Source organism: Leucoraja erinacea, chromosome 27 (genome assembly GCF_028641065.1).
Source record: "Leucoraja erinacea ecotype New England chromosome 27, Leri_hhj_1, whole genome shotgun sequence".
NCBI lineage: Eukaryota > Metazoa > Chordata > Chondrichthyes > Rajiformes > Rajidae > Leucoraja > Leucoraja erinaceus.
In genome coordinates this window covers 30085094-30105482 of record NC_073403.1, presented here as the reverse complement: position 1 = coordinate 30105482, position 20389 = coordinate 30085094, and the positions used below count along the sequence as shown (strand labels likewise).

The 20389-nt window shown below is 44.0% G+C and overlaps 1 protein-coding gene across 1 annotated transcript in view; it reads left to right on the top strand.

Annotated features, from left to right (window-relative positions):
* Window positions 1–20389, top strand: part of LOC129710391 (sodium channel protein type 2 subunit alpha-like) — a 241316-nt gene that overhangs the window by 215838 nt on the left and 5089 nt on the right. Inside the window, exons 23-24 of the mRNA XM_055657358.1 lie at window positions 10550–10687; window positions 12495–12599. Of these exons, the coding sequence (XP_055513333.1) occupies window positions 10550–10687; window positions 12495–12599 (243 nt within the window). The remainder of the gene's footprint in view (window positions 1–10549; window positions 10688–12494; window positions 12600–20389) is intronic.

Below are 20389 nucleotides of genomic sequence, written 5' to 3'. Positions count from 1 at the left end.
TAGAAGAGGAATTCAGAATAAGCTTCCATTTGTTCCAACTGCCTAATGAGAACGCTGGCTTCATAAATAACACCGTTTAGATGCGTTCAGTGTTTTTGTGGCACCATAAGTAATATTACATTTAGTTCATGGTCATAAGTTTATATGTGACAGGAGAGGAATTAGGCCATTCGGCACATCAATTCTACTCCACCATTCAATCATGGCTGATCTATCTCTCCGTGGATTGTCACCTTGTCGTGGTGGAGAATCTTGTGTGGACCAAAGATCTTGGGACCGATGCCGTCTGCAGCTATGCTCCTGGTAGGGCTACCCATGGTGGTAAGGTCGAGGGGGAGGACTCTGACAAAGAGCAATCCAACCAAGACCTCAACGGTGCAACATGCGGAGGATGATGGCTGACTTTAGTGGAGCGTCACAACGGGTGGGAAGGCGGATGAAGGCTGCAGCAGAAAAGGGTCTCCGGTCGTCTTGGACTCCATGCCACTGGATTCTGACCCAGACCTGTCAAAGACCGTGTGGTGGCTGTCTGTGCACCAGTCTCCCCACGTTAAACAAAGTCACGCACTGGCGTCCTCCAACCCTGGAAACACACATGGTCAGCCATGACCGAAGGGGACTTAGGAATATCTCTCCCCCCTAACCCCATTCTCCAGCCTCCTCCCCATAACCACTGACACCCGTACTAATCAAGAATCTATCTATCTCTGCCTTAAAAATATCCATTGACTCGGCCTCCACAACCGTCTATGGCAATGAATTCCACGGATTCACCACCCACTGACTAAAGAAATTCTTCCTCATTACTTTCCTAAAGGAATGTGCTTTAATTCTGAGGCTGACATCTGGTCCTAGACTCTCCCATTAGTGGAAACATCCTCTCCACATCCAGTCTATCCAGGCTTTTCGAACTAGCTCAAATCAGAAACATGGATACATGGATAGGACAAGTTTGGAGGGATATGGACCAAGAGCAGGCAAGTGGGATTAGTGGCTGGTGTGGGCAAGTTGGGTCGAAGGGCCTGTTTCCACACAGTATCACTCTATAACTCTATGAGTGAGCATATGATCAGCCATGATCATATTGAATGTCGGTGCTGGCTCGAAGGGCCGAATGGCCTACTCATGCACCTATTGTCTATTGTCTCTCCAAGCTTGTACAAAATGTGCTGTAGCAATGGGTATCACATTGCCTGGGAGCATTAGGCAAAGACACACTGAGCCAACAACTAAAAGGGGATTTGTGTAGGAAGCAACTGCAGATGAAGATAGACACAAAGTGTTGGAGTAACTCAGCGGGCCATGCAGCATCTTTGGAGAAAAAGGATAGGTGAAGTTTCAGATCAGAACCCATCTTCAGATGGGAAAAATGGGAATATGCACAGGCAATAAACCTTTCTATTGGTGCAGCTTGCTTTGATTGATAAACTTGCCTGGAACATTTATTTTGCATTGTGACATAATTTTGTATTGAGGCTGTGGACACTGACAGAGCAAGAATGAAAGAGAGTGTGAGTAATTGAGGGAGGGAGACAAAAAAGTGAAGGAAGAGGGGAATAGGTTTATTGTAAAATAGGGAGCGAGGTTGTGTTGAATGATATCACAGTGCATGAGTCTGAAGAAGGGACTCGTCCCGAAACGTCACCCATTCCTTCTCTTCAGAGATGCTGCCTGACCCGCTGAGTTACTCCAGCTTTTTGTGTTTGTCATCTGTTTAAACCAGCATCTGCAGTTCCTTCCTGCACATGAGTTGGTGATGTACACTGTCTAGATAGTGACCATATACATACGTACTTCTTCCTGCTCATCTTTCACTTTTTGTGTTGGCGGCTATGGGGGAAAGGCAGGAGAATGGGATTGAGAGGGAAAGATAGATCAGCCGTGATTGAACGATGGAGTAGACTTGATGGGTCGAATGGCCCAATTCTGCACCCATAGCTTATGAACGTATGAACGTATTTGCTTGATATTTAGTGTGGGCAAATGTGAGGATGTGCAACAGGCAACAAAACATGTCTTTGTTGCTCTTCCTGCTAATGCAGCAGGGCTCCTCTTGGTTTCTTGGTTACTTGGTCCTCCAAAATATTCCAAATGGAATTTAAACTGGAGGTGGAGCATGCCAATAGTTTTATTGCAGCATAATTGCCAACTGCACATTGTTTGCACACTGGAATCAAGCAACTTTCTTGCTCATTTGTCATCCATTGATTGCTCATCTTGGTTCACCGGCGGCGCAGTGACTCAGCGGTAGATTTGCTGCCTGACAACACCGGGCTCCATCTTGACCACGGGTGCTGTGAGAAAACCCATGCAGGTTACAGGGAGAATGTACAAACTCTGTTTGTACGTTTGTACGTTCTCCCTGTGACCTGCGTGGGTTTTCTCCGGGTGCACCGGTTTCCTCCCATGCTCCAAACACATATAGGCTGGTAGACTAATTAGCTTTGGTATAATTGTAAATTGCCCCTGGTGTGTGTCGGATAGCGTTAGTGTGCGGGAATTGCTGTTTGGCACGGAATTACTGGACCAAAGGGCGTGTTTCCATGCTGTATCTCTAAACTGAACTAAACTAAAGTAAAAATTGCAGGTGGTACAGGGTACAACAAACAATCTGGGGGTGAGGCATCATCACTGTTGTCAAGGTACCAGGTATCAAGACTGCAGCTGGCAACATGGGCATTAATTGATAATGTTATCTGCTATCTATGGTTGGACTTCAACTGAATATTGAAAGAATTAAAATAGTCCCTCCCATGTTCTGCAAAGAGCAGAGATAACATGCAATGTTATGCAACATTCAATATCACCAAGCACTATCTGTGTGTACAGTCAATTAAAGTCTCTGCCTTGAGTTGCGTTTAGTTTCAAGATACAGCATGGAAACAGGCCTTTCGACCCATCGAGTCCACACCAACTGTGGCACAGAGGTAGAGTTGCTGCCTTACAGTGCCTCTTCCTCATCTTGCATATGACGTGTACAGCCTATAGTTATAGGACAACTTGTTCTATTTGGTCTTAATTGATTGTGCACGGCAGTTTGATTGCATTAGTTGAAACAGGGCACCCCCCCCTTAGACAGCGCTTAGAGTGTGCTAGAGACGACCCGAGGGTTCCCACATCCAAAGATACAGGTTTGAAGTTAATTGGCTTGGTATAAATGACTGAACGAGTGCTGTCTGTTTGCGCTGTGGATTGGTTTTGTAGGTTCTCCCTACGAAACCCTTCTTCAGACTGTCAGGGGTGGGGGTGGGTGGGGACAAGAAAGGGAAAAGGAGGAGTAGCCTCAGCGAGATCTTCAGTTTCCTCCCACCCAATCCAAAGAATGTAGCTAGGTTTTGAAGGTTCACCGATATAGATCTGCTGACATTGGCAATTGGTTATAAACCTCTGTCGCACCTGGAAATGTTGAGGGGGGAAAATTGTCCCTGCGGCCGGTGTGCCCGGGGTGTAGGATAGTTATGGAGGGAGCGGTCTTTGCGGAAGGCAGATATGGGGGGAGATGGGAAGATGTGGCTAGTAGTGGGGTCACGTTGGAGGTGTGCAGGAATTTTTGGTCGGTGAGGCGAACCTGGTGGTGGAGGAGGGGAACCCCCCGAAGGACCATTTCAGATGTCCTGGTGTGGGAACGCCCCGGAGGAATTGGGAGTAGGGGATGGAGTCCTTACAGGAAGCAGGGTCTGCGCTGTGTCTCTAAACTAAACTAAACTAACCATTGATCACCCGTTCACACTTTCCACCCCACTTCACACTAGGGGCAATTTACAGAGGGCCAATTAAACTCCAAACCTGTCTTTGGGATGTGGGAGGAAACTGGAGCATCCTGATAAAACCCACACAGTGAAGAAGGCGCAAACTCTGCACCCACAGCATCCAAGATTAGGATGGATCCTGGGTCTCTGGCACTGAGAGGCAGCAACTCTATCAGCAGTGCCGAAATATTCTAGATAAAATGCAGAGAAAGCATAAATCCTTAGAAAGTCACAATCACTCAACTTACGGCTCTCTGGGAAATGGGAATGAAATGTCACTGCCAGCAAACTGTGAGTATAACAAGTCTTTCTAGATGTAGCCTGGAAACAACCTGAACCATTATTATTCATGGCTATTGTCACCTTGACTTTAACCAAGATGCCTTACTTTGAGGTAGAAGTTTTGCTCGCAACAGATGAAAGATTTTAGTGAACAACAGACCAAGCGTGAACCCATTAGGTCCACCTCCCCAACGCAATATTCGATCACTCACCTATACTCGAGGCAAAATGGCGATCGCGGCCCGGTAACCCTTCCACCAACTGCGCAGGTGCGGATAGCGCAGTCAATGGTAAAAATAAATTAAAAGTTTATTAAGGGAAAAACTTGGGAATTACTTTGTCAAATAGAACGAAACTTAAAACATCACACCCCAGGCGAATGGTGAGTAAGGCGCCCATAAAATTATTGCGCTATCATGTACTGTTTTGCCTGTATTTCGGGAATATAGGGCATATACATACAAACAAATGTACATACAAGATGAGAGCTTTAGTTAGATATATATATTCTTATTGATTTACAATGACCACACACCATTTATGATTATTTAGATGGCAGAATTTTTCACGCAAAATCTCGTGGATATAGGCACCTGCACCAACCCCATCTCCTCATCTTTCTCCATCTTCTAGCAGTTTGACCCATTCTACGTGCCCATGAATAATTAATTTCTAAGTGAATAACTACATTTACCACTTCCAAGATGGCGTCCAACACAGGGGACTCCTTGTCCGCTGGTCACAGAAGCGGATCTGCAATCACACATTACAATCGCTCCACTCTGTTAAAGCACTACTCCAATCTGTACACTGTGGACGGCTTGATTGTTGTCATGTTTTGTCTTTCTGCTGACTGGTTAGCATACAACTAAAGCTTTTAACTGTACCTCGGTACATGTGACAATAAGCTAAACTAAACTAAACTAAACTATACTGGGAGAAAATAGTTTCTGCGGAAGCCTTGGATTCAGGATAACATTACTGGCATTTATCATGCCACTTACTGTAGACATGAAATATTTTTAAGAATTTAAGAAAACAGGAAATAATTGCACATCCAACCAAAATCCAAATGAAATCAATTATTGAGTAACCCACATTCCTGTAAAAGAAGCTGGTGGAGAGGCTTCTTGCTAGAACTGAATTAACTATCTAGAGTTGAGAGAGTGCATTCGATGCAGTTTTAAAGTCTAAAATGGTAGTGCAGGCATTAAATCAGCTTTACACGCTGATTAATATCATAACCTGACCACGCTACAAACTCTCAGGAGTCTATGCAACCAGATTCATGCCTATAATGTTCTAAACAACTATTAATGTAGCCAGAGCAGCAACATTGGTAGCTCATAACCTAAATGCTGAAGTTGATGCTTCAACGTTTCAGCTGATTCCGCGCACAGGATGCAGAGCAGTTATTTTCCCAACAGACCGCCCTCATAGTTATCTCGCTACGTAAGAACTACTACCATCTCGACATGGCCCCGTGCCACCAGTTCCTGGTGACCTATTAATAATCCTGCTGATAGTAATTTGAATCTTTCAAACACCAACATGAATGCAATGAATATAGCTCTGGTGTTTATCCAATCTCTTCAACTCTCCAGCATGTCTGACAGATTTTCTGCATCATATAAGGTAACCAAATATTGCTGTTAACCGTAAAACATGAAAGCTTTTTAAACTCTTGCCTATTACAATGTCTCCTCAGATGCCAAATTAAGCTTAAAAATTAGACACAAAATTTTACAAAACGATCATTTTGGACCCTGCCAATTCATCCATAAGCCAATCCACAGCAAGTACTGGGACATCTTCTGTGTGACAATCGGCACAGTGATCATTGGCCTCCAATGACTGACAGTCTTGTTGGCATAATACGATCCAGTTAGAGTTTAAAACACAAGAGCTATTTTAATATAAAGTGTGAAGAAATATTCATTAACATTTTCTGGTGGTTTCGTGGGGTTTGTTTCTCAGGTGAAATAAAAACAAATAGAAAGCAATGATTGGTGAGTTTCCAAGCAATGAAAAGTTTTATCAGGAAAGGCTCAAGTGTTATTCTTACTGTTTTGGGATTCCAGGCTATGTTTCAGACCGGTGGCATGGTGGCGCAGCAGAGGAGTTGCTGCCTTACAGTACTTACAGCGCCAGAGACCCGGATTCAATCCCAACTACGGGTGCTGTGCATTCTCCTTGTGACCCGCGTGGGTTTTCCCCGGGAACTTTGGTTTATTCCCACAATCCAAAGACGTACAGGTTTGTAGGTTGTGTAGGAAAAAAACTGCAGATGCTGGTACAAATCAAAGGTAGACACAAAATGCTGGAGTAACTCAGCAGGACAAGCAACATCTCTAACCATTTGGGGTGAGCCCCTTCTTCAGACTCCGATTCGGGTCGAGGCCCTTCTTCAGGTTTGTAGGTTAATTGGCTTGGTATAAATGTTTTTTAAAATTGTCCCTGGTGTAGGATAATGTGTGGGGATTGCTGGTTGGTGCGGACTCGGTGGGCCGAAGGGCCATTTTGTGTGCTGTACCTCTAAACTAAATGAAAAACTAAACTGAAAAGCCCTTCTCAGGCCATAAAGTATTTTGGGATACCTTCCTTTCCCCTTTACTTTGCTTTTTTAATGATGCACCTTCAATTCATTGCTACCTGAGATGGCTAACGTTGTACTTCAAACAATAAGAATAGCGTGGATGAAACTTGTTATCATACATGTGGCTTGGTATCATTGAGGCAGTGCAGCAGCACAGCTGTTAGAGCCACTGTCTCACAGTACCAGACATCTGGATTGGGTCCAGACCTTGCATGTGTGGAGTATGTCCTTTGCGGCTTTCCTCTGGGTGCTCCTCATTCTTCCCCCATCCCAAAGACACATAGGTCGGAGGGTTAATTAGTCCCTGTAATTTGTCCCTGGGGTGTAACTGACTGGTAGAATCTGGAGGGGTTGGTGTGTTGAGGAAAATATGAGGAGATTTAAATCAAAATTAGATTACTTAACTAGTTACAATACAATACACAATACAATTTATTTGTCACTTGAACCTCATAGAGGCTCAAATGAAATGTTGTTTCTGCAGTCATACACACAAGAGAAAAAGACCCAAGACACAACACAATTTACACAGACATCCATCACAGCGCATCTCCTCCTCGCTGTGATGGAAGGCAAATAAACTTATCTCTCCTCTGCACTTCCCATTCCCCTCCCGATGTCAGAGTCAAAGTCAAAGCCCCCGGCGGGCGATGACAATTGTCCCGCGGCCATTAACGCCGCGCCGGGCGATGCAAGGCCGCGCTCCGGGTCTTGTTGTTGGAGCCCCCGGCGGGCGCTAGCAAAGTCCCGCAGCCATTCCAAGCCGCGCCGGGCGGTGATGTCAGGCCCCGCTCCAGGTACTCCTCGACCCCGCGACTCGGGCGGGAGAAGTCGCCGTTGCGGAAGCCCCGAAATGCGGTCTCCCAGCAGGGACCCACGGGCTCCCGATATCACCGTCCACCGGACCCGCGGCCGGAGCCTCCGAATCCCCGGGGGTCGGGCCACAGCAGCGCGCCACCACAGCTCCACCCGCTCCGAACTCGGCCAGCTCCATGATGGTAAGTAGTCCGCAGCTCCATGACTGGAGCCCCAGGTCGCTCCTGCCGGAGGCCGCTCCACGTTGCAGCCCCAACGACAAGGGAGACCCGACAGGGAAAAGGTCGGGTTCTCCGTGCAGGGGAAAGATTTTAAAAGTGTTCCCCCTTCCCTCCCCCCCCCCCCCCCCCCACACACACACACACACACACATACCCCATCAAAAAATAAAATAAAAACTACATTAAAACGGGACAAAAAATAACAAAAAGACAGACGGACTGCAGAGGCCGCTGTGACGTGAGTTTAAAGATACATTGTGAAAACAGGCCCTTCGGCCCACCAAGTCTGCACTGACCAGCGATTCCCACACACTAGCATTGTCCTACATACTTGGGACAATTTACAATTTACACCAAAGTCAATGACTCTACAAACCTCTACGTCTTTAGAGTGCGGGAAGAAACCGGAGCAACTGGAGAAAACCCGCACGGTCACAGGGAGAACGTACAAACTCCTTACAGATCGCACCCATAGTTAGGATGGAACCCAGGTCTCTGGCACTGTAAGGCAACAACTATACTGCTGGACCACTCCGCCGCCCCTAAATGTAGGATTAATGTAAATCAATAGTTGATAGTGGGCCAAAGGGTCTGTTTCAATACTGTGTCTTTCTTTGATTTAATGTCATAAGCAGTGCGTGCTAGGAGAGGTTTCCAAGGTCTGTTTTAATTTATATGGTGCTCTCTGGCAAGTTAACAGTGCTCACTGCTAAATGGAAAATCTTCCTATCGCATGTCTATTGGGTGTCTGGCATTACTTGACTTGGGACCAATCCAGGATATGATCCCTTTGGATTGGATGCCCAGTTTAAAGAGAGAGTGTAGCATACTGAATATACCATATTGATTGAATTGAATGGAATTGAATTCCTTTATTGTCATTCAGACTTACGGTCTGAACGAAATTTCGTGCCTGCAGTCATACATACAATCATACAATAATAAACAACACTAAACACAAATTAACATCCACCATATTGTGCAGAATGGTAATTTCTCTATTTAATATTGTGCTTGCTGACCATTGTGATGTTATAGGCAATCCTATCTTTCCTTTATCGCATCTTTCATGCTCCCTCACAACTCCTGGCCTCTCACCCCCTCTTTCCCCCCTCTCTCTTCTCCTTTCCCCCAAATCCCTGTCCCATTTTCCCTCCAATATTCTACGACCTTTAAATAGGATTCCTCCATTGATATAACTGTTCTTCCAGAAACATCCAAAGTACTTTCCACGCAGTGAATCGTTACGAGATGTGGTCTTTGTCATTATGGAAAAAGTAAACTTGGCAAGGACCTTCTCCTGGGGATGAGGAAAATGCTCAGTTAACCACCCTGATGGATGTGTTTCAAGGAAGAGATATTGAGCGCTTGGGGATAGATCATTATTACCCTGCTACCAAATTATCAGCAAGCAAACAATCTCACGATACCTGCCACCCCGCCACCCTCCCCAGGTTGAGGCCATCATCCAAACCAACCTTCCTTCCATTAACTCCATTTACACCTCACACTACCTCGGCAAAGCCACCAGCATAATCAAGGATAAGTCTTACCCTGAGCACTCCCTCTTCTCCCCTCGTATATTTGGCAAGAGGTGTAGAAGTGTGAAAATGCACAGGGACAGTTTCTTCCTGGTTATTATCAGGCAACTGAATCATCCAACCAACAACTAGAGAGCAGTCCTAAGCTCCCTCATCGGAGATCCTTATGCCCCTGTCCCACTTAGGAAACCTGAACGGAAACCTCTGGAGACTTTGTGCCCCACCCAAGGTTTCTGTGCGGTTCCCGAAGGTTCCCGGAGGTTTTTGTCTGTCTCGCTACCTGCTTCCACTACCTGCAACCTCCGGGAACCGCACGTAAACCTTGGGTGGGGCGCAAAGTCTCCAGAGGTTTCAGTTCAGGTTTCCCAAATGGGATAGGGGCATTAGACTATCTTTGATTGGACTTTACTGGACCTTTTCTTGCACTAAACGTTATTCACGTATTCCCTTTATCATGTACTTGACACACAGTCGGTGGCTCGATTGTAATCGAGTATTGTCTTTTCACTGGCTGGTTAGCTCGCAACAAAAGCTTTTCACTTACCTCGGTACACCTGACAATAAACTAAACTAAACTCAACTCTTTGACCATGTTACTGTCCTCAACTCCAACACCTGCTCTCATCCAGTAACCCTGTCCCAGTAATTTCCACCACAGACCCCATTCTCTGATGCAATTTAAGTTTACTATTGTCATGTGTACTGAGCTACGGTGGAAAGCTTTATTTTGCATGCTCTCCATTCAGATCAGATAATGTTATATCTTTAGACTTGACTTTACTTTAGAGATAGTTGACTTTAGAACAGCCCTTCGGCCCACTAATTCTGCGCCAACCAACGGATACTACACTACACCCCATACACTAACTCTATCCTGTACACACTAGGGACAATTTACAATGTTACAACTTATTGAAGCCAATTAACCTACGAACCTGTACGTCTTTGGAGTGTGGGTGGAAACCGGAACACCCGGAGAAAACCTATATGGTCACAGGGAGAACATACAAACTCCGTACAGACAGCACCCGTAGTCAGTGATCAAACCCAGGTCTCTGGTGCTGTAAGGCATCAACTCTATCGCTGCGCCATCGTGCCGTACTGTGATTATATATATATTGCATTCAAGTCAAAATCAAATGACTTGTGATTTCCAATTGACAACCCCAGTTATGATTCCAAGGAATATTTACCGTATTCCCCCCACAACCAAAAATCCCCCATTTCCAAGAACAATTATGGCATTTTTGAATGAAACTCAGTGACAATAAACCATTCATTCTACAAACTCCGAGCTGACCTGAATTCTGTGAGGCATTAACAAGAGACTGTTTCCGTTTGTAGGTGACGCAACAGCCATCCTATGAAATTAACCTCTACATGTACATGTACTTTGTCATCTTCATCATCTTCGGGGCATTCTTCACCCTCAACCTCTTCATTGGTGTAATTATTGACAACTTTAACCAACAAAAGAAAAAGATAAGTATCCCTTCTTCCCATTAGTCACATTTCCTACAGTCTTAAGATTTTAAGAAGTATATATTCTGGCTATGATTAGATTTAAGCAAATTTCATATCTTGTCTATATACCTTTTTATTTTGACATATAAATAGGATTTATAACACTTCAGAAATAATGATACACCAGATAAAATAACAGTCTTTCATTCTAAATGTCTATATTCAAATCCAACACAGTGATGGAATTAATATGTGCCTATTTAACAGTTTCCAAGCTATTCTGAAGTATATTTTCTGGATTGGATTTTACTAACTACAATGCCGAGATACAGTATATCTCTCTTTCTCCGTATATATTTGACTTCCTGGTAAAGGTCATGCTTAACCTATGTCTCCGGTTTCCGAGAAGGCCACTGAGTGTTAACCATGATGCATGGGAATGGAGTGGCCAGAGGTGACATAGAAACATAGAAATTAGGTGCAGGAGTAGGCCATTCGGCCCTTGCACTAAACGTTATTCACGTATTCCCTTTATTGACACACAGTGGGTGGCTCAATTGTAATCGGGGAGTATTGTCTTTTCACTGGCTGGTTAGCTCGCCAAAAGCTTTTCACATTTTACCTGCACCGCCATTCAATATGATCATGGCTGATCATCCAACTCAGTATCCCGTACCTGCCTTCTCTCCATACCCCCTGATCCCCTTAGCCACAAGGGCCACATCTAACTCCCTCTTAAATATAGCCAATGAACTGGCCTCAACTACCCTCTGTGGCAGAGAGTTCCAGAGATTCACCACTCTCTGTGTGAAAAAAGTTCTTCTCATCTCGGTTTTAAAGGATTTCCCCTTTATCCTTAAGCTGTGACCCCTTGTCCTGGACTTCTCTAACATCGGGAACAATCTTCCTGCATCTAGCCTGTCCAACCCCTTAAGAATTTTGTAAGTTTCTATAAGATCCCCTCTCAATCTTCTAAATTCTAGAGAGTATAAACCAAGTCTATCCAGTCTTTCTTCATAAGACAGTCCTGACATCCCAGGTATCAGTCTGGTGAACCGTCTCTGCACTCCCTCTATGGCAATAATGTCCTTCCTCAGATTTGGAGACCAAAACTGACCAAAACTTTGGTGACCATTTGCCTCTCTTGATAATATTATTGACAAAGTAGCCTTTTAAAATCTGACAATTTTCATTTTATCGGGTGCCGACCTGCAACCTTACTGAATTGGATTCCCTAATTTGCCATCATGAGTCCATAAACAGTCAAATACTTGCCACCCACTTTGGTCTCGGGACAATCATCGGCAGTGTTGAATGGTTGGATTTTCTATTCTGTCCCAACAACCTGCATTGACACCCGTAAAAGTGGTTACATTTTTTGTGGCATTTTCCCTTGCAAGCAACAAAAGGGCCTGCCCCACTTGGCGACTGCTGGCATCATTGACTGCCGTATCAGGTCACCGAAGAATTTGCGGCCTGATGTGGCGTGACGCGGCGTGACGACGTACTGACGCGCGATGTTTCTTTCATGTGCAGAAACATTTTTTTTTCTCACCGCTGGATTTTGGAATGTTCAAAATCTTTTGGTGACCCTGATATGACGCCGGCAGTCACCGAAAAAATCGGCAAGTGGGACTTTCCTTTCTACCGGATAATTGGAAGATAATTAGGGCAATTGGACTGCAGCTTCACACCAAACAGGGGCTTCATTAAGCAGCATTCTCAGATAACTGTTAATGAGTTCAGCAGAATACCTCTGTTTTTCTTTGAGCTTGCTGGACACTTTGAATTTTCCTGAAATAATTGTAAGTGGTCTCATCTTCACTTTGGAGGGAAAGATATATTCATGACGGAAGAACAGAAGAAATATTACAACGCCATGAAAAAACTTGGCTCGAAGAAACCACAAAAGCCCATCCCAAGACCAAATGTAAGTGTAAAGGTTCGAACCATGTGAAACTTAAGCATGTCTTTTCAAGTTTAGTTTAGTTTTAGTTTAGAGATACAACGCGGAAACAGACCCTTCAGCCCACTGAGTCCAGACCGACCAGCGAATCCCGCACATTAACACTATCCTACACACACTAGGGACAATTTACACTTATAGTACTTCTTTGGAGTGTGTGAGGAAACCGAAGATCTCGGGGGAAAAAACGAGTCACGGGGAGAACGTACAAACTCCGTACAGGCAGCAGCTGTTGTTGGGATCAAACCCGGGTCTCTGGCGCAACAAGCATTGTATGGCAGCGAATCTACCGCTGCGCCACCGCGCCACTCTGCAAGTTACTTCTTCAGATTGGCTTGGGTGAAATATATATATACAGAGAGTACAAACTTGAAACATATCCGCCATGTTTGGGGTGAGATGAATGATCCCGTCACTCTCCCATCAGTGACTGGCTAAGTGTGACATCATTCAGCCAATCTGTGATGTCTCCCCGTCAACACCAAAATAAACCGTGTGTTCCCTTCAGTGTTACTCAGGTAACGGCACTGGATGAGTGATGTATTCATGCACTGTCCATCTCCATCCAGATGGATGGAACGACCATCAAGGAGTTGGCAAATTTTGGGACAATATCAATAATAAGCTGTAGACACAAGGAAGCTTGAATGTTGGAATCTTGCATAGAACAAAAAGTGCTGGAGTAACTCAGTGGGTCAGGCAGCATCTCTGCAGGACATTCGTAGGTGACATTATGGGTCAAGACCCTTCTTCAGATTCTGAGCCTAACAAAGGGTGCGGACCCAAAACATCACCTATTAGATGTGGAGAGGATGTTTCCACTAGTGGATGAGTTTCCTAGGACTTGAGCTCATAAACTCTGAATTAAAGGACGTTCTTTTAGAAATTTATTTTGTCAGAGGGTGGTGAATCTGTGGAATTCTTTGTCACAGAGGCTGTGGAGGCCAAGTCAGTGGACATTTGTTAAGGCAGAGATAGATATATTCTTGATTAGTACAGGTGTCAGAGGTTATGGGGAGAAGACTGGAGAACGGGGTTAGGAGGAGGGATAGATCAGCCATTCAATCATGGCTGAGTACTTGATGGGCCGAATGGCCCAATTCTACTCCTATCACTTATGACCTCATGTCCTCTAGAGATGCTGCCTGATGTGCTGAACTAGTCCAGCACTTTTTGTTCCAGGTAATGGGCTATGACCTGCAATAACCCAGCAATCCCAAAGGGCTTGATTATGTATTTTCTCCATTATTACATCTGCAAAATTCTCAGCCAGTTTCTACCAAACAACGTTTATCCATCACATGAGGAGATTTTTCCAGCATTACATTATTGAAAATAAAAATTGGAGACAGTGAAATATGAAACTAATTCAACCAGATATTTTCACATGTAAAGTCCTTGATTGCACCTCAGATACAGTTTCCACATCAAACTGTTTTGTCATTCCACTTGCAATCATCCTCAGGGGCCATTGATGAGAAAAGTAATCCATTGTTGCCCTAGGAATAACCATCGCTGAAAGACATCTTTCCACTGCATAGCTCTTGACTGGAACACACTAAGATATGTCTCACGTTTCCTATATTCCTCAGAAAACCCACATCCTTACCTATGATTCTCCCACCATCCAGTTACTCACTCTCCATGAGTCAACATTGACCTTCACCATATGACCACCCCCAACTCCTAAACTCCTAGTGACCCTAGTGATTGACCACAAAGATTTCAACCCTATGATAGTTCAAGTCTCCCAATGAAATCCATGATTTCCACCACGCCTATCAACAACTTTCCATAAGACGTTAAGACATAGGAGCAGAATTAGGCCATTTGGCCCATTGAGCCAGCTCCACCATTCAATCATGGCTGATTGTTTTCCTTCTCAATTCCATTCTCCTGCCTTCTCCCTGTAACTTTGTCACCCTTACTAATCAGAAATCTATCAATCTGCGCTTTAAAACTGACTTGCCCACCACAGCCATCCATGCTAATGAATTCTGCTGATTCACAACCCTCTGACAAAATAAATGTGTTCTCATCTTCATTGTAAAGATCCATCCTTTTATTTGGAGGCTGTGCCCTCTGTTCCTAAACTCTCCCTATCTTATTCTCCCAATTTATTGTGTGCCTGTAAAGCTGCAGGAAGAAATAATTTCATTGTTAGAAACATAGAAACATAGAAAATAGGTGCAGGAGGTGGCCATTCGGCCCTTCGAGCCAGCACCGCCATTCATTGTGATCATGGCTGATCATCCCCAATCCATAACCCGTGCCTGCCTTCCCCCCATAGCCCTTGATTCCACTAGCCCCTAGAGCTCTATCTAACTCTCTCTTAAATCCATCCAGTGATTTGGCCTCCACTGCCCGCTGTGACAGGGAATTCCGCAAATTCACAAACCTTGGGTAAAAAAAGTTTTTTCTCGCCTCAGTCTTAAAATGCCTCCCCTTTATGGTTCGTATCCAGTGCATATAATAAATAAACAGCCTTGACCTGATCTCAGTACCCTGATCGTAGCTCTGACTCTGACTCTTGTCCGAGACACCTGACCTCTTAACAGGTCAGTGACTCATTACAAGATAGATACAAAATGCTGGAGTAACTCAGTGGGATTGGCAGCATCTCTGGAGAGAAAGAATAGGTGATGTTTCTGGTCAAAACCTGTTTTCAGTCTCTGAAGAAGGGTCTTAACCTGAAACGTCACCCATTTCTTCTCTCCCGAGATGCTGCCTGTCCCGCTGAGTTACTCCAGCATTTTGTGTCTATCTTCGGTGTAAACCAACATCCGCAGTTCCTTCCGACGCAGTGAGTCATTGTCTCACCTTCAGCATTCCAAGTTCTGTATCTCTCTGATTTCCAGCATTCACTCCATTTCTTCTGATAACTTCACATTCATTCATCCACTGGTTTCCCAATCTCGTCTAAATGTATATTTGATTACCCTCTAACTGCCTTTCACACCACTTTTCACCTCTCCAACAAAGCTATTTTCATTTAACTCCCCCATCCTCCACCCCATAGTAATCTCTTCCCCTCCCCCCTCCCACTACACATTTTCATAATTATCTGGCTTCAAACTATTCCTAATTATTACACAAAGGTACTAAAACGAGAAACCTGTTTCCATTTTCATGCTAAAAAAACATCAGGATGGTTTGTTTAATTTCAGATTTCCAGCAGCTGCAAGGTTTGGCTTTTGGTATTGGCATTGAATTGCTATTGTTGCGAGCACTGACGTACAATTAAAAACTTGTATTGGGTTCGATCCAGGCAAACCTTACCATATAATCATACAACCATATAACAATTACAGCACGGAAACAGGCCATCTCAGCCCTACAAGTCCGTGCCGAACAATTATTTTCCCCTAGTCCCATCTACCTGCACTCAGACCATAACCCTTCATTCCTTTCCCATCCATATACCTATCCAATTTATTTTTAAATGATAAAATCGAACCTGCCTCCACCACTTCCACTGGAAGCTCATTCCACACAACTACCACTCTCTGAGTAAAGAAGTTCCCCCTCATGTTACCCCTAAACTTCTGTCCCTTAATTCTGAAGTCATGTCCTCTTGTTTGAATCTTCCCTAATCTCAATGGGAAAAGCTTGTCCACGTCAACTCTGTTTATCCCTCTCATCATTTTAAAGACCTCTATCAAGTACCCCCTTAACCTTCTCCGCTCCAGAGAATAAAGACCTAACTTGTTCAACCTTTCTCTGTGACATAGTTGCTGAAACCCAGGCAACATTCTAGTAAATCTCCTCTGTACTCTCTCTATTTTGTTGACATCCTTCCTATAATTGGGCGACCAAAATTGTACACCATACTCCAGAATTGGTCTCACCAATGCCTTGTACAATTTTAACATTACATCCCATTTCTATACTCAATGCTCTGATTTATAAACATAGAAACATAAAAACATAGAAATTAGGTGCAGGATTAGGCCATTCGGCCCTTCGAGCCTGCACCGCCATTCAATATGATCATGGCTGATCATTTAACTCAGTATCCCGTACCTGCCTTCTCTCCATACCCTCTGATCCCCTTAGCCACAAGGGCCACATCTAACTCCCTCTTAAATGTAGCCAAATGAACTGGCCTCAACGACCCTCTGTGGCAGAGAGTTCCAGTTCCAGAGATACACCTCTCTCTGTGTGAAAAAAGGTTCTTTCGCATCTCGGTTTTTAAAGGATTTCCCCCTTATCCTTAAGCTGTGACCCCTTGTCCTGGACTTCCCCAACATCGGGAACAATCTTCCTGCATCTAGCCTGTCCAACCCCTTAAGAATTTTGTAAGTTTCTATAAGATCCCCTCTCAATCTCCTAAATTCTAGAGAGTATAAACCAAGTCTATCCAGTCTTTCTTCATAAGACAGTCCTGACATCCCAGGAATCAGTCTGGTGAACCTTCTCTGCAGTCCCTCTATGGCAATAATGCCCTTCCTCAGATTTGGAGACCAAAACTGTACGCAATACTCCAGGTGTGGTCTCACCAAGACCCTGTACAACTGCAGTAGAACTTCCCTGCTCCTATACTCAAATCCTTTTGCTATGAAAGCTAACATACCATTCGCTTTCTTTACTGCCTGCTGCACCCGCATGCCTACCTTCAATGACTGGTGTACCATGACACCCAGGTCTCGCTGCATCTCCCCCTTTCCCAATCAGCCACCATTTAGATAATAATCTGCTTTCCCGTTTTTGCCACCAAAATGGATAACCTCACATTTATCCACATTATACTGCATCTGCCAAACATTTGCACACTCACCCAGCCTATCCAAGTCACCTTGCAGTCTCCTAGCATCCTCCTCACAGCTAACACTGCCCCCCAGCTTAGTGTCATCCGCAAACTTGGAGATATTGCCTTCAATTCCCTCATCCAGATCATTAATATATATTGTAAATAGCTGGGGTCCCAGCACTGAGCCTTGCGGTACCCCACTAGTCACTGCCTGCCATTGTGAAAAGGACCCGTTACTCCTACTCTTTGCTTCCTGTTTGCCAGCCAGTTCTCTATCCACATCAATACTGGACCCCCAATGCCGTGTGCTTTAAGTTTGTATACTAATCTCTTATGTGGGCCTTGTCGAAAGCCTTCTGGAAGTCCAGATACACCACATCCACTGGTTCTCCCCTATCCACGCTACTAGTTACATCCTCGAAAAATTCTATAAGATTCGTCAGACATGATTTACCTTTCGTAAATCCATGCTGACTTTGCCCAATGATTTAACCGCTTTCCAAATGTGCTGCTATCCCATCTTTAATAACCGACTCTAGCAGTTTCCCCACTACCGATGTTAAACTAACTGGTCTGTAATTCCCCGTTTTCTCTCTCCCTCCCTTCTTAAAAAGTGGGGTTACATTTGCTACCCGCCAATCCTCTGGAACTACTCCAGAATCTAAAGAGTTTTGAAAGATTATTACTAAGGCATCCACTATTTCTGGAGCTACTTCCTTAAGTACTCTGGGATGCAGCCTATCTGGCCCTGGGGATTTATCGGGCTTTAATCCATTCAATTTACCCAACACCACTTCCCGACTAACCTGGATTTCATTCAATTCCTCCAACTCCTTTGACCCGCGGTCCCCTGCTATTTCCAGCAGATTATTTATGTCTTCCTTTGTGAAGACGGAACCAAAGTAGTTATTCAATTGGTCCGCCATATCCTTGTTCCCCATGATAAACTCACCTGTTTCTGACTGCAAGGGACCTACATTTGTTTTAACTAATCTCTTTCTTTTCACATATCTATAAAAACTTTTGCAGTCAGTTTTTATGTTTTTATGTATAAAGGCTAGCATACCAAAAGTTTTCTTTACCACCCTATCTACATGAGATTCCACCTTCAGGGAACTATGCACAGTTATTCCTAGATCCCTCTGTTCAACTGCCTTCCTCAATTCGCTACCATTTACCATGTACTGTACGTCCTATTTTGATTTGTCCTGCCAAGATGTAGCACCTCACACTTATCAGCATTAAACTCCATCTGCCATCTTTCAGCCCATTCTTCCAAATGGCCTAAATCTCTCTGTAGACTTTGGAAATCAACTTCATTATCCACAACACCACCTGTCTTAGTATCATCTGCATACTTACTAATCCAACTTGTCACCCCTTCATCCAGATCATTGATGTACATGACAAACAACAGTGGACCCAACACAGATCCCTGAGGCACCCCACTAGTCACCTGCCTCCAACCTGACAAACAGCCATCCACCATTACTCTCTGGCGTCTCCCATTCAGCCACTGTTGAATCCATCTTGCTACTCCTGCATTTATACCCAACAATTGAACCTTCTTAACCAACCTTCCATGAGGAACCTTGTCAAAGGCCTTACTAAAGTCCATATAGACAACATCCACTGCTTTACCCTCATCAATTTCCCTAGTAACCTCTTCAAAAAATTAAAGAAGATTAGTCAAACATGACCTTCCAGGCACAAATCCATGTTGACTGTTCCTAACCAGACACTGTTTATCCAGATGCTTATATATATTATCTCTAAGTATCTTTTCCATTAATTTGCCCACCACTGAAGTCAAACTAACAGGTCTATAATTGCTAGGTTTACTCTTAGAACCCTTTTTAAACAATGGAACAACATGTGCAGTAGGCCAATCCTCGGGCACTATTCCCGTTTCTAATGACATTTGAAATATTTCTGTCATAGCCCCTGCTATTTCTACACTAACTTCCCTCGATGTCCTAGGGAATATCCACACATACCACACATGAGTACCATTAAACCATGCACAAGCACAGCCAGTGCAAAAACAGAAAGGACACAATGTGTAGAATGTAATGTTACAGCTACAGAAAAAGTGTAGATTAGAAAGTGCAGGCCTCAACAAGATAGACTGGGAAATAGGTAATAAATCTTGTGCAATGAATAACCTATTGTTATTCCCTTTATTATTATTGTTATTTCCCTTAATAAAGGGCTTGAATAGCCCTTATTACATTGTAATAATAAAGGGCTTTTCCTTTTACTAGCTAGCAGTAACAAAAATACATTTTTAGCTGTTAAAAACAAACCTTTTATTTGAACGAAACTCATTGTTTCACAAAGTGACCACTAGATGGTAAGAGAAAATCTCTGATTCAGTTACAAAGAAACATAGAAACATAGAAAATAGGTGCAGGAGGAGGCCATTCGGCCTTTTGAGCCAGCACTGCCATTCATTGTGATCAAGGCTGATCGTCCCCAATCAATAACCCGTGCCTGTTTTGTCCCCATATCCCTTGATTCCACTAGCCCCTAGAGCTCTATCTAACTCTGTCTTAAATCCATCCAATGATTTGGCCTCCACTGCCCTCTGTGGCAGGGAATTCCACAAATTCACAACTCTCTGGGTGTAAACGTTTTTTCTCATCTCAGTCTTAAATGGCCTCCCCTTTATTCTAAAACTGTGGCCTCTTGTTCTGGACTCGCCCAACATTGGGAACATTTTTCCTGCATTTAGCTTGTCCAGTCCTTTTATAATTGTGTATGTTTCTATAAGATATGCCCTCATCCGTCTAAACTCCAGTCTTTTCAATCTTTCTTCATATGACAGTCCCACCATCCCAGGGATCAATGAATTCCACAGATTCACAGCCCTCTCACAAAATAAATTTGTTCTCATCTCCATTGTAAAGATCCATCCTTTTATTCTGAGGCTGTACCCTCCGTTCCTAAACTCTCCCTATCTTATTCTCTCAATTTATTGTGTGCCTATAAAGCTGCAGTAAGA